At 39.8% G+C, this 13,572-nt stretch overlaps 1 protein-coding gene across 11 annotated transcripts in view; it reads left to right on the top strand.

Annotated features, from left to right (window-relative positions):
• The window catches only part of tns1b (tensin 1b), a 358,347-nt gene that overhangs the window by 332,324 nt on the left and 12,451 nt on the right, over positions 1 to 13,572 (top strand). For all 11 annotated transcript variants that reach the window (XM_049484879.1, XM_049484878.1, XM_022680177.2 and 8 more), the window contains 6 exons: positions 1,256 to 1,351; positions 6,126 to 6,297; positions 7,038 to 8,098; positions 9,430 to 9,516; positions 10,288 to 10,416; positions 11,701 to 11,793. In XM_049484879.1, the coding sequence (XP_049340836.1) occupies positions 1,256 to 1,351; positions 6,126 to 6,297; positions 7,038 to 8,098; positions 9,430 to 9,516; positions 10,288 to 10,416; positions 11,701 to 11,793 (1,638 nt within the window). The remainder of the gene's footprint in view (positions 1 to 1,255; positions 1,352 to 6,125; positions 6,298 to 7,037; positions 8,099 to 9,429; positions 9,517 to 10,287; positions 10,417 to 11,700; positions 11,794 to 13,572) is intronic.

Raw genomic sequence — 13,572 nt, 5'->3', positions numbered from 1 at the left:
CTGCACTAAGTGCAAAAAAAAAAAAAAACACAAGAATGATTAAAAAACACATGATGTCCATGTCAATGGATATGGAGTCTAAAAGGGTTAATGTTAGCAAATGGTTTTTTTTCATGCAAATATAAAACAAATTGGACAAAAAGTGTCCCTCATTTGCATTTAATGACAGCATGTACTCAAGCTTAATAGAATCCACAAATTTATGCTAAGGGCACCAGTAGATCATCTAAATAGTCAATGGAAACAAAATGAAAATTAGACAATTTTGCCCATTTTATTTGATCATCTTCAAATGGTGAATCTCTCAAATTTGCTTATATTTGTATATAACTTTCAATTAAAGTACAATATCCTGTATTGCTTCTTTTTTAAATGATAATAAAATGTCTGTTACTATTTTTAAAGTAGAAATTTAGTGATTCTTGAAGTGATTTGTTCTCCTCTGGAATTTTTAAACCAATTATTTGAACCTCGTTTTGATTTCTAAGAATATCTTAGTTTTAAGTCTCAAATTAGGATCCCATCATACTAACACAAAAGTACTACACATCACAGAAGTTGGCATAGAAGTCTCTGCATGAGTGCTGCTCTCTGATCTGCTATTTTCTACTCATTATCTGAACTGTTTATCTCCATTTATTTCCATTTTATTTATTTATTTTTTTATTTATTCATCATCACAGTCTTGTTTGCTGGGCACCACTATTCACTGAATCACTGTTGTGTGTAAAAGCACTCTGTCGTGTGATAATAGACTCCTCAGATTGAGCTGTTTGTGCGTCTGAGTGTTTGCTGTGTAGCGTGTTTTGTTGAGGCGTGGTTGTCTGCATGAAGTGACTTGCTGTGTTGTGATCGCTCTGTCTGTCAGTGAGCAGACTGACAGCAAGTGTGAAACCTGGCGTGTTTGCACACTTGGAAAGAGGCATCTGCATGGCCTAGCCAATGAGCATGAGGCATTCCCACAATCCCAGGATGCCAGGGTCATTGTACTCTGGATGCCATGTTTCAGTATTTTCTTTTTTTCCTTTCGTCTTAACAGCTTTAGATCTGTCTGTGATCTGTGGAATTGGTCAGAATCTTGAAACTGTGATTTTTAATGTAATGTAATGTTATTTTTTCTCCACATACTGTGGCCTTTTAGAGATTTCAAGAGTATGATCAGATCTGTGCTGTTAAGGCGAATGATCTGTCCAGTCTTAAGCTGTTTGCTGAACTCTAATACTGATATTTTATTCATTCTCTCTCTCTTTTTTAGGCCGCTCTCCACCAGGTTTGGCCAAAACACCCCTTTCCTTCCTGGGGCTGAAGCCACACAACCCAGCTGAGATCCTTCTCAACCAGACAGGCTCAGGTGAGCAGACACTTACACACAGTTCCCAATCGGTTACGTTCACATTACCAGGCTGAAGTGGCTCAGATCTGATTTATTTCACGGCTGTGTGAACGTGCCAAATCCTTTTTTTTCCAAATCAGATTAGAAAAAGTCACTTTTATATGTAGTCCTCAATCAGATACATTTCCAAATAAATGTAAACGGTCAAATGGAACAGAATTCATGCATCTTTTAGCTTTCACGCATGCGCTATATGCTTCTCTTTCGTACTCACACATCTCTTGGTGTAGCTGTTTAGCTATAGCTGCAAAAAAACAGCAAAAGCAAACCACCTGGCCCTTTTTCTCCTCCTTGACCTGAGCATGTACTTCAGACCAGCTCTTTTTCTTTACTCTCCACTCCAGCAAAACATGCTCCACATATGAGCTGCAAACGCATCCATTTCCCTTTATAAAGCTACGAATCGTCTCTCAAACATGACATTTTTTTTTTGTTGGTAAAGAAGCCGACTATTATACACGTATCAATGTGCGCATGTAAGGTGATTCAAGGGCAGATTCGTTCACATTACACACAGATACAAGTCATTTACAATTTGTGAATGAGAACCGTCAAGATCCAATCTGAGCAAAAAATCGGATTTGAGCACTGTGGCTTGTAATGTGAACATAGCCAAAGCCAAAAGTAAATTGAAAACTTTTTATCAGTCATTTAAACTTTAACAGGTGAATGAATGAGATGCATAGGGATTAAATCTCATAACTAACACTCCCTAACTCTCTCTCTCTCTGTCACACACACACACACAGCACAACTATTCATGACTGATTTAAAGTACAGCATTGTTCAGTGTGTGTTTATAGTTATATTGCACTATGCAAACAGTCACCGAGGCTCTAGTTATTAATGTATAACAACCTATATTAACAGCTTATGATTTATTATGATTACAGTTCATAATGCATAATACACAAACGTCACTATTATGTGTTATGGTGTGTTATACACTTGGCAGCACTTTTTTTTTTTTTTTATTCAGGTAAAAAAATAGTTTGGTTTGTTTGCTAGCCCCGCTAGCCACCCACAGTTAGCAGTGCTAGCCAGCTGCAGTTAGCAAGCGCTCAGCCATCCACAGTTAGCAGCGCTAGCCAGCTGCAGTTAGCAAGCGCTTAGCCAGCTGTGGTTAGCAATCACTTAGCCGGCCCCGGTTATCAGCACTAGCCAGCTGCAGTTATCAGCACTAGCCAGCTGCAGTTAGCAAGCGCTTAGCCAGCTGCAGTTAGCAAGCGCTTAGCCAGCTGCGGTTAGCAAGCGCTTAGCCAGCTGCGGTTAGCAAGCGCTTTGCCAGACCCAGTTAGCAACACTAGCCAGCTCTGGTTAGCAGCGCTAGCCCGCCCCAGTTAGCAGCACTAGCCCGCCCCAGTTAGCAGCACTAGCCTGCTGCAGTGAGCAAGCCCTCAGCCAGCCCTGGTTAGCAGCGCTGCAGTTAGCAAGCACTTAGCCAGCTGTGATTAGCAGTGCTAGCTAGCCACTGTTAGTGCTAGTAAATGCCACCTGATAGCAGTAGACCGAGGAACCCTGGGTGTTCCAGTAACACAGGACGCTATCAGCTAGCACTGTTGATTTTTGGGAAAATTAAAAGAAAATATGTGCGCATTATAGTCCAAAAAATACGATACTTATTTTACTACTACTTAAAAAATGTTTTACCCTGGATATCTCTGCTTTAACTCAAGTACATGGTTTGTGTACTTCATCCACCACTAACCCTCTCAGCTTCCACTTAACCGGGACCCTCTTAGAATTGAAATAGCCCCTCAGGGCAAGCAACTCTATAGCCTGCCAATAAAACCAGTGAAGTCCAGTGCAGTGTATACGAAACTGACCTTTCATTTTATTTCTATTTTACGACCACCTCACCCGCCCACTTTCTCTCTCCTCGTCTTCAGCAATGAGCTCATATGTGCCTTTTCCTTTCACGTGAGCTTATATTCACTCAGTGTGAGCGCTTGTGAACTGCATAAATGTGTGTGTGCTTGTTTGAGAGAGAGTTTCCGAAATTCCCCTTCATGGGAAAGTGTGTAAAAACAAAAAAAAAAGTGCTAGAAAACTTATTGAGGTTTGAGATACAAATGCCGCCAACATCAGCCACATCAGAACTTGAGCTGAACCCCTAAAATAAGCTCTGATAAATGATGTCTTTTTGATGGTGTTCTGAGAAGCTGGTGTGGTTGTAACAGGAGTGTGTGAGGAGCTGAAGCAGAGGGGGAGTGCTGGAGCTGTTTGATTTGGCTGACTGACTGAGGAAACCGTACCTTCTGCTTCTAATAGCCTCACGCTGTTCTAGGTTTAGCACTGTTCCTAAGCAAGTTTAAGCTCATTTAAAGCCTCAGATCTTGAGAGCTACATGCCTACATGCTATTTATCTTCACACCTCTGTCTTCCTTTAGCTTTCTGTTTCCTTGCTTATTGTATCATGTGTGAAATGATGTTGCTTTGTTAACTCTCGCTAAATCTCTTTCTGTCCTTTCTACAACCATAAATTGCATAAAGTTGGGACAGTATGGAACATAAAATTAAACCAAGGGAAACCCAAAATATTTCATGTTTTATCTCATGTTTTAAGGTATTAATGCTGCCATCACAGCTTTTGGACTTGCTGATGAATGGTGCTTTTGGATGTATATAGTGACAAATAATTAATTTAAGCAGAAAAACATCAAAATATTTTGTCAAGCATATTTTTTTGTTTGTTTGTTTTTTACACTGTCCCAACTTTTCTGATTTAGGGTTTTACAGCTCTGGAAAAAATTAAGAGACCTCTTCAGTTTCTGAATCCATTTCTCTGATTTTGCTATTTATATATATGCTATAGGTATATGTTTGAGTAAAAGGAACATTGTTGTTTTTTTCTATAAACTCAGACAACATTGCTCCCAAATTCACAAAAAAAAATATTGTCATTTAGAGCATTTATTTATTTGCAGAAAATGAGAAATAGCTGAAATAACAAAAAAATGGTGGAATAACCCTGGTTTTTAATCACAGTTTTCATGCATCTTGGCATGTTCTCCTCCACCAGTCTTACACACTGCTTTTGGATACCTTTATTCCACCCTTGGTGCAAAAATCCAAGCAGTTCAGCTTGGTTTAAGTGGTCTCTTTTTTCCAGAGCTGTATCTTTTGTTTTTTTCTCAGTACTTAGTTTTTTTTTTTTTGCTTTGATCCAAATCCCAAATATTAAATTGTTTCTGGCTTCCCCCATGTATTGCTTCATTTAGAGAGTGAGGAAGAGGAAGGTAAGAGCTTAATATTGAACTTGTATCATTGTTCCACTGTCCAGCTCATCCCACTGTCCAGCTCATCCACGTGACTGCATGGTTTTTCCAACATCTTTGGTTTTACATCGGGAATTTCACCATCATTCTCAATTTATTCTCGTCTCTTAAACAAACTATTCATTAACCCAGTGAATCCTCATGCTAGATTAGATCTGTGCTGGATGTACAGAGTCTCAGTTCTGTTTATGTGTCCTTCAGTTCAGAAGAGCTGGAAGTGTATATGTGTTCTTAATGCTCAAATGATCAGAGGTCAGGACCCTTTCTTTCTTGTAATAACAACACGGCTCTTTAGCAGACCTTTGTGTCACTTTGAGAGTCAACAGACTGGTCCATGGAGGTTCTCTGTAAATGCAATTCCCAGCTCGAGGTCCAGTAAAGCAGATGTCTCTCATCAGCAACAGATTCCATTAGTGTTTAACAGACAGGTTAGCCAGGGGCCATCAGAGGAGAAAGCCTCAGCTGTTTACAACACATAGAGAGATACCGACCTTACCTACTGCGAGTAACCAGGATCTGTAGCTACAGATATTATTATCACCCACACTGCATACATTTCTCATCATTCAAATGTGTCCTGACCTGTTACTGTAATCATAGGAACTGGATTTAGGAATGAATTTGCACTCATCAGTAAAAAATAGTTGCACACAGAAGAAATCAACCAACAGATATTGAACCTGGTGGGTAGTCACACTCAGAGAATGGCAGCGGATCATCTTCAATGAGGGTCATCTTCAGTGACGAGCTTTGCTTTTGTCTTGGTGCAGCAGACAATCAACAAATCTTTGTAATGAGCAGAGTTTAGATCAGGCACAAAAAATACAGCCTGACCTGCCCCGCCCCATAAACTGTCATCGACTTATGAGCCCGAGCCCAAGCCTGATTTAAACCTGACATTTTTTTTTGTAAGCAGAGCTGATAATTAGTGAAGTTAATTGACATTGCAACACTGAAGAAGCATAGACCTGTTTATTAAGAAGCATAGAAATATGTATCAAGAACAGATCTCTGAAAGATTAAAACAAAAACAATGCAAACAATGATCCACAGGCCTATTGCATTTGTAAATTAGGCTTCAAGAATTATGTCTGAATGTCTGAAAGTTTTATATTAAGCTTATAGCCTACGTACAAAAACACACAAAAAATAGCATTATGAATGTATTATGAAAAAATGTATTATGAATGCTATAAATTAATCAAGGCTATATAATGTAAGAGGTTTCTCAGTATGAAATCATGACGTTTTACTCTTTTCATTTTGCACATATCATGAAGATTAGAAAACGAATTCTGCCTAAAAAAAGGTTTTTTAACATCCGATCAGGAAGTATTTTTGTGTTTGTGTCATCCAGCACCATTAGTCATGTTGTTTGAGCCGTGGAATGTTGGAGTACAGTATGCTGTCAGGTCTCCAGCTCTGTAGTGATGAAATCTGATGTGTGTTTGCAGAGCCTCGGAGCTACGTAGAGTCTGTTGCTCGGTCAGCAGCAGTGGCTGGAGGGCAGCCATCCTCACCCGTGTCTCCTACGTTTGACAGCAGCAGCTTGGCCAGAGGAGCCACCCCCTCCCACTCTTTCAACACCCCGCTGTCCTCCAGCAGCCCTGTGCAAAGTCCTGAACTGTGAGTATGAACTGAAGTATCAGAAAATGTGCATTACTGTGCATTGTTTATGTTGACCGTAGCAGTAATGGACAAGCAGTTCACAGTATAGTTCAGTTTTCTCACTCCCCTGAAATACAGCTGATTCAACTCACAACCTACGAACAGAATTAATGTCTATACACTTTTGCTGCACTTCATATAACATCAAAAAGCACATCACCATGAAAACATCATGCCAACAGTAAAATATAGTGGAGTGAACATTATTATTTAAGCCTGCTTTGCTTTTGAGGCCAAGATTAATTCCTAAGTGTATCAAAAATACTATAGATTAATGTAAGAGTGTCTATACATTAGTTGAAACTGTAAAAATTGGGTCATGCAACAGGACAATGACTCAAAATACTGGAGCAAGTCAACAACAGAATGACTAAAGAAAAACAAAATCTGCCTTTTGGAGTGGCCAATCAGAGCCTAGATCTTCTCTTGATGGGAAAATATATTGTCCATTAAAAAAAAAAAACAGTTATCGTCACAGGCCTACCCACTCTGTGTATGCAATATTTAATAATTGGAGTACAAAAATGTATTGGGCAAAAAGTGAACTTTCATTTTTTAAGTATCAGGTAGCAAAAATGCTTTCGTTTTATTTGAACTAATAAAACATGAGTTTACATTATATAAAGAGCAGCCTAAATTAGCTAGATATAATACTCATTTAAATATGATGTTACTTTTTTTTTTTTCCCTTTTTCCAGAGAACATCCAGTGGCTGATAGTGGGGTAGGCCTAAACACCACGCCTAATGGAGTGGTGGACTCCGGTTTCCGTTCTCTGCCTTCACAGAGCACGTCCTGCCTCCCTACACCCTCATACCCCTCCTACTCCACCCTTGGCAGCCTGGCAGGCAGCTACATCAGCCCTGATCTCAGTCCCTCCTCACCAGAGCCCATCCAGGTTAATGCCATGGGTGCACAGCCCGTCCTAGGCAGCCCCAGTTCACGGCACAACACCATACCCACCAATACCTCAAACAGCCCCACCCTTCAGAACAGACTCCCCAATCAGCAGGACGGTCTCATCTATGACCGGCAGCAATCTCCACCCAACGGCTATCAGCCCGGAGTATCCAGTAGCCCCATACTGGCTAGACACGGTATGGTTTCACAGGCGACGCAGAGCAGCCCGATGCTGAGCAGACAGATGCCCGTTAGCCAGGGGACGCAGAGCAGCCCCACATTAAGCAGGCAAGCCCTCCAGACCACCCCCTCGATGGGCTACCAGCCATCCCTCGTCCAGTCCATCGTCCAGCCCAACCAGAGCAGCCCTGTCCTCAGCAGACAGCCGTCCACCTCCCAGCCCACCCAGAGCAGCCCCGTCCTGAGCAGACAGGCCTCGCTCACCCACCCCAGCCAGGGCAGCCCCGTCCTTGGCCGACACCCATCCATGTCCCAGATGAGCCACGGCAGCCCCAGCCTGGACCGGCACCCCATGTACAGTGGCTACACCACCCCGGACGAGAGGCACGGCGCTCTCTCCCGCCAGAGCAGCAGCTCAGGGTATCACCCGCCCTCCACCCCGTCCTTCCCCGTGTCGCCTGCCGGATATCCCGACAGCATGGGCTTCAGACAGGGCAGCCCGGGCTTCCAGCCACAGCTGCCCGAGAAGAGGCGCATGTCCAGCGGGGAGCGGCCCAACGGCAGCCTGTCCTACGGCACTCTCAACGGGAAGGTGTCCTCGCCCATGTCCAGCGGAGGGAGCACTCCCAGCGTGCACTTGTTCCACACACTTCCTGATTTCTCCAAACTGAACATGTGCGGTAAGTGGAGGTGGCAGATTTAAAAAAAAAAAAAAAAAAAAAAAAAAAAAAAAAAGAGGCTGTTTTCAAATGCAGACATTTGTATATAATATATGTATTTTGGTCTAAATATAAATTTTAAATACATTCTACAGATATATTGGTGTTTACAGTGCATTTACAAATTTTACTATATAGATAAACATATAAAAAAATGTCTATACAAATAAGCTGGTGGAATTTTTTCAATGGAGTACTGTGCAAAATGTAGAGACCACACTTTTATGTCACTCAAAACAGCCACTAATTGCATTACTTATTATTTTTCATTGGCAAATATAAAAACATATTTTTCAGTATTTAGTGTGTCCACCGTTTGTCTTTATTAAAGCTTCCATTCCCTTCTGTTTCTATTCTTGTTTTTTTAGTTTCTGCATTGGTCAATCTTTAATCTTCTTTTTATTCAAAGAAAAACTTGAACTTAAGTTTACCTTCTCTTCCTTGCAGGAAGCTCTTGTTATTTTTATTTTTAGTTATTTTTTCTCTTTCTTCTTCCTTGTTCCTCATTAATGCGAATTGTTTTTACATCTAATAATTAATCTCTGTTAATCTCATCAGAAATATGTGATGAAAAATGATTCACTTGTACTTAATGGTTTTGACTGAAGAAAAAAAAGTGTGGTGACAGAGTTCTACACAGTTCTGAACAACTCTAAGAGTGAACCTTTAAAATATAGTATAATAAATCTGATATTATTTAGTTTATGTTAACAAATGGAACATAAAGATATTCAATAATATGGACCCAAAAAAATTATGAAAGAATTTTATTTGACCGCCAAACCAAAGCAATCCCTGTAACTGCATTATGGTTGAGATGTAGGAGCCCCTGCTTGAATTACTGGCTGTAACGGCTTCATATAAACCACAAGCTCTCTGCAATGGAAGTGTTAATTCTGTCAGTTGTATATCCAGCTGAGTCGGCTGTTCTAGACGCTACCATATAATAAATGCTGCGTGCTGTATTTCTGTCATTATGATAGAATGTGACCTCTGGCTGTCTGATAGCAATTCTGTGGTTAAATCTGGAACTGCTTCTAGAATACTGGAAATACTGTCTGCCTTATTTGGAGAGCTGTGAGCCTGTGGTTAATGTGAAGCTGTTAAAGTCAATAATTCAAGCATGCGGATGAGGCTATATAACTAACTTTAGATGGGGAGTAAGATTGTACCATTATAGCCCCTCAATCACATCAAGTCTGTGTGTCTGTTTACTTGCAGCTTATTATTGCTAACACGAATAGCCTTTTCCTCCCAAAGCTCTCCAGCCTGACTCTCTGTTCTGTCTTTAGATGGAAGCCCAGAGACCAGACTGAATGTAAAGTTTGTCCAAGACACATCCAAGTTCTGGTATAAACCAGACATCTCCAGAGAACAAGGTAAGGTTCGAGCATGTGCACCGAATTGAGGGTCTTATTGACCTATATTTAGCTAGAGAGACGAGGCATATAACTCCCATAAACACTCCTAGCGTGTCCTGACCGGCCCTGGTTTGTGTATTGGTTATAAGGTCAGTGGCTGTTGGCCTCCACATCTGGTTCTCCTGTGAGATGCACTCTTATTGGATTAGACAATCTGCACACGAGATAGCACTAAACACAAGCATATGCACTGCGCCATATGCATTTTGTTAAGCTTAGCCAACATCTGCATCTGTTATGTGTAACTCGAGCACAAACCTACATTATAATATTATAATGCATTATACGAAAATATACCAAATATGTGTTCTAGTGCATTACAACACTACATTGTACAATGTTTTTATGAACAGATATTATTAGTCATTACAAGCCCTTTCTTTATTAACCCTTATACTTGTAGTTTATAACGTGTTATGCATGTCACTTTAAGTACTTATGAGTTATTATACAGAATTATTACAGTCATTATAAGGTATTATGCATGTCATATAATGTATTATAAATGCATTTATAATACATTATGAATACAGGGTTCATAGGAAGTGTTACAGTCTTCACATATCTTGTAGTTTCATAGGAATGGTTTTGTATTGAGGTAACCTGCCTGATAAGAGATAGATATACTGTAGTCTGCATGGTACAAGCTGACAACAGATGCTGACCCTCATAACAGCTGGAATTAAATCTTCTTCCCATTGTTGTTGTTGTTGTTCCTCCTTCTTCCAGCTATTAACATCCTGAAGGAGAGGGAGCCAGGAGCCTTCATCATTCGAGACAGTCACTCCTTCCGAGGCGCTTACGGCCTGGCCATGAAAGTGTCCTCCCCGCCGCCCACAGCGCAGCAGGCCAAGAAAGGTACCGAGCCGGTGCACCCTCAGGCCACGCACTCTCCACTTACATATCCATGTTCTCTATCAGCACACTTCAGATCATCGTCTTTCACACCATCATAATGCACGTCTCAACACACCGCTGCCAGGAAGCTTCTCCGCTAACCCACAGCCTGCCCTCTGCGTCCAAGAACCAATCCAGACAGGCAGTCTGACTCTGCCCGAACCCATAATCCATCTCTCAGCGTCTGATAAACAGATTCTATCCACACGTACAGTACTTATATCTAATGCAAGTGTTATGCATTATATGTTATAAAGTCCTTGATGAAAATGTATCGTTAAGCAGTGTAAGGACGAGGACAGATCTCAGTAGTTACAGTATAGCTGCTCTCGCTTGGGTCTGAGCCTGCCTCATGTTTAGAGAAAATTAACCACACACCCTTAAGACCATTGTGGTAAAAAAAAAAAAAGTGACACAGGCCATCTTGGCTCTATGCTCCTTCAGCTGTTCACTACACACTTTCAGGCATTTACTACAAGGGTAATATCACTGGCCATGAAAAATGACCTCTTAACACCTCTTAAATTCTGTTTTATTTAATTAAATTGTATTTAATGATGTGTTTATAGTTTGAGTAATGTTTATGTGGTTTAGCATTCGCGATACCCCCATGTCTTATAGGTGAGAAATGTCCTGATGATAATCTAGCATGAACAAAGACTGCATTACTTTCTGTCATGTTGGGGTCACTCTAGGACAGGGAAAAGTCATGAAATTTCAAGCTGAAAAAAAGGTCATTTAAGGGATTTTTTTTTTATAATAATCATTTATATAGTATTTTTTATTAAGATGATTTGACACTTCAATGCATGCAATTATTTACTTCTTTATTTTTAACTTGCATTTAGAATATACCATTTTTAATAATTTCAAGTGTAAAAAATGCACTAAAAATGCTAAATTTACCCTGGAAAAATGAAAAACGGATATGCAGCAGATTACCTTTTACACGGATTACCTGTATCACTCTCACATAACTGGACCTCAAGGATTCATTTTTAATTTTGTACACTGTACACTGACATGCCAAATTTCATGGGACATAGGACTATTATGGGACTGTGCTGACCTGCAGGATATAGGGCCCATCCATCTAGAAACTACCAACTATCAGACCTAACTGACTTTAGCCATGCTGGTTGATTTATCAGTGCTTGCTGGTATTTTTTTTATATTATCAATGTATAAATATTATAAATGTATAAAACTCACAACTTTATTGACAATATTCATGAATTGTTTCAGGTGACATCACCAATGAGCTGGTTCGTCACTTCCTGATCGAGACGAGTCCAAAGGGGGTGAAGCTAAAGGGCTGTCCCAATGAGCCCTACTTCGGTCAGTTCCTCTATATATTTCCTGTTGGTGTTCCAGAGCTCGGTTTAAGGCCATGGCTTTAAATTAGGATTTGATTTAAATTTGACTAAAATTAAAGTTTATTTTATAGATATTTAGTTCAATGTAAATTCTAAAACCTTCTAAAATCCAGAAAGTGTTACCAAAACATCTAGTCTTAAGGGTTGGAGGTTTGGAGTGCCCTGTAAAGAGCTTTAATTATAGTATCATGATCAGCTTTAGTCACTCAGTGCTGCCCTCCCAGAGGCCTTCTCTCTAATTTAGTCTACTCACTGTATTATAAACTGGGCTTGGTTGCTCACTCAAAAAGTGCTGTCTCCTTCTGTCTTTCCTGCACTGTGTCGGGGATATAATGTGCTCTAAAAATCAGTATTAGGGTGACCATTGCATAATCATGTGTTTATCAGGGGAGTGAGAGAGTGAAAGAAGAAAGCTGGATCTGTGAGAATGAGAGCAGGTGTGGGTAAAGGCTGGCAGAGCTGCACTGCAGAGGTATCTGATCTGGAGATATCAGTGCTTCCCTCACCCTGAGGTGCTCACCAAAGGGTGGGACTCTGCCAGGTCTCGCACAGGGAAATAGATGGGCCAGGTTCCAAATGTTCCACACACACACACACACACACACTTCTTCATTTACCTGTACTTGTTTTTTTTAGTTTAGTTAAGATAGTTTAGAATCAAAACCAATGTACAATATTGTATAGGGTGCTGCTATAAAATATCTAGATTTACTTTCTTAAAGAAACTTCCAGTTAAAGACCTTTTAAAATAATTTGTTGCATTTTTGGTGCACACAACTTTTTTTTTATTCAGGTTGAACACTCCTTTAAAAATGGTTGGTTAAATCCTACTGTTATGGTGCAAGTCAAATGTACCTGTTTCAACGATAAAATATTACATTAAATTCTTTTTTACAACTGGGAATAATTAGTGTAATGAACATGTTAGTAAAAATTTTAGCTTGTTTATATTACTCAGGGTGTGCAGGGAGAGGACGCTTAGAGTGGACGCAGATGTGAGTAATTTAATTACAAACATAAAACAGAAAATAAAACAAAACTAAACAACAAAGATACACAGAAATACAATAAGACTGGATACAAAGAAACACAGAAACAACCTAACTGATTTGATAAATGCACAAGAATCGTGAACTGTACACAGACACAAAAGGGCTATATATACACACACATGGAAGGAGACAGGAAACAGGAAACACCTGGAAACAGGTAACGAGGAGGCAGAGCTACAGATAGTCACAAGGGGAACACAAGGCGGGGGCGGAAACATGGGGAAACACACGTTTCCATGTGCAGGGGAGCACATGGGGAAAAGAAGACACATTGTTACTGTCAATTGATTCAGAATTGACAATAAAAAAGACTCCCATTGGAAAACAATTAGAGCTACCTAGAGTAGTAAGGCCCCCTTTTTAAATAAATAAATAATAATAGTGAATTATTGCAAACATAAGATGAAAGGGGTGGAATTTGATTACACAAAATATTGAATATGTTTATATTAATTGAGATAAAGCAAAGAGATTAGAAAACAGTTGTACTTATTTAACTATTCACTACTTTTTAATTATTTAATATGGTTAAACACAGGTTAGTGTGCCCTGGGAAAATACAAGTGGGATAGTTTAAAATTTGTATTTTAAATACATAAATCATATAATATTTAATGTAATGACATTTAATTGAGTAAGGAACTTATACATCAAGAGATAGATGGTTTCTTAGACTATTGAAAGGTTTG

This window comes from Astyanax mexicanus, chromosome 11, assembly GCF_023375975.1.
Source record: "Astyanax mexicanus isolate ESR-SI-001 chromosome 11, AstMex3_surface, whole genome shotgun sequence".
Classification (NCBI taxonomy): domain Eukaryota; kingdom Metazoa; phylum Chordata; class Actinopteri; order Characiformes; family Acestrorhamphidae; genus Astyanax; species Astyanax mexicanus.
The sequence above is the reverse complement of the archived record's forward strand: the minus strand, read 5'-3'. Positions and strand labels throughout refer to the sequence as shown.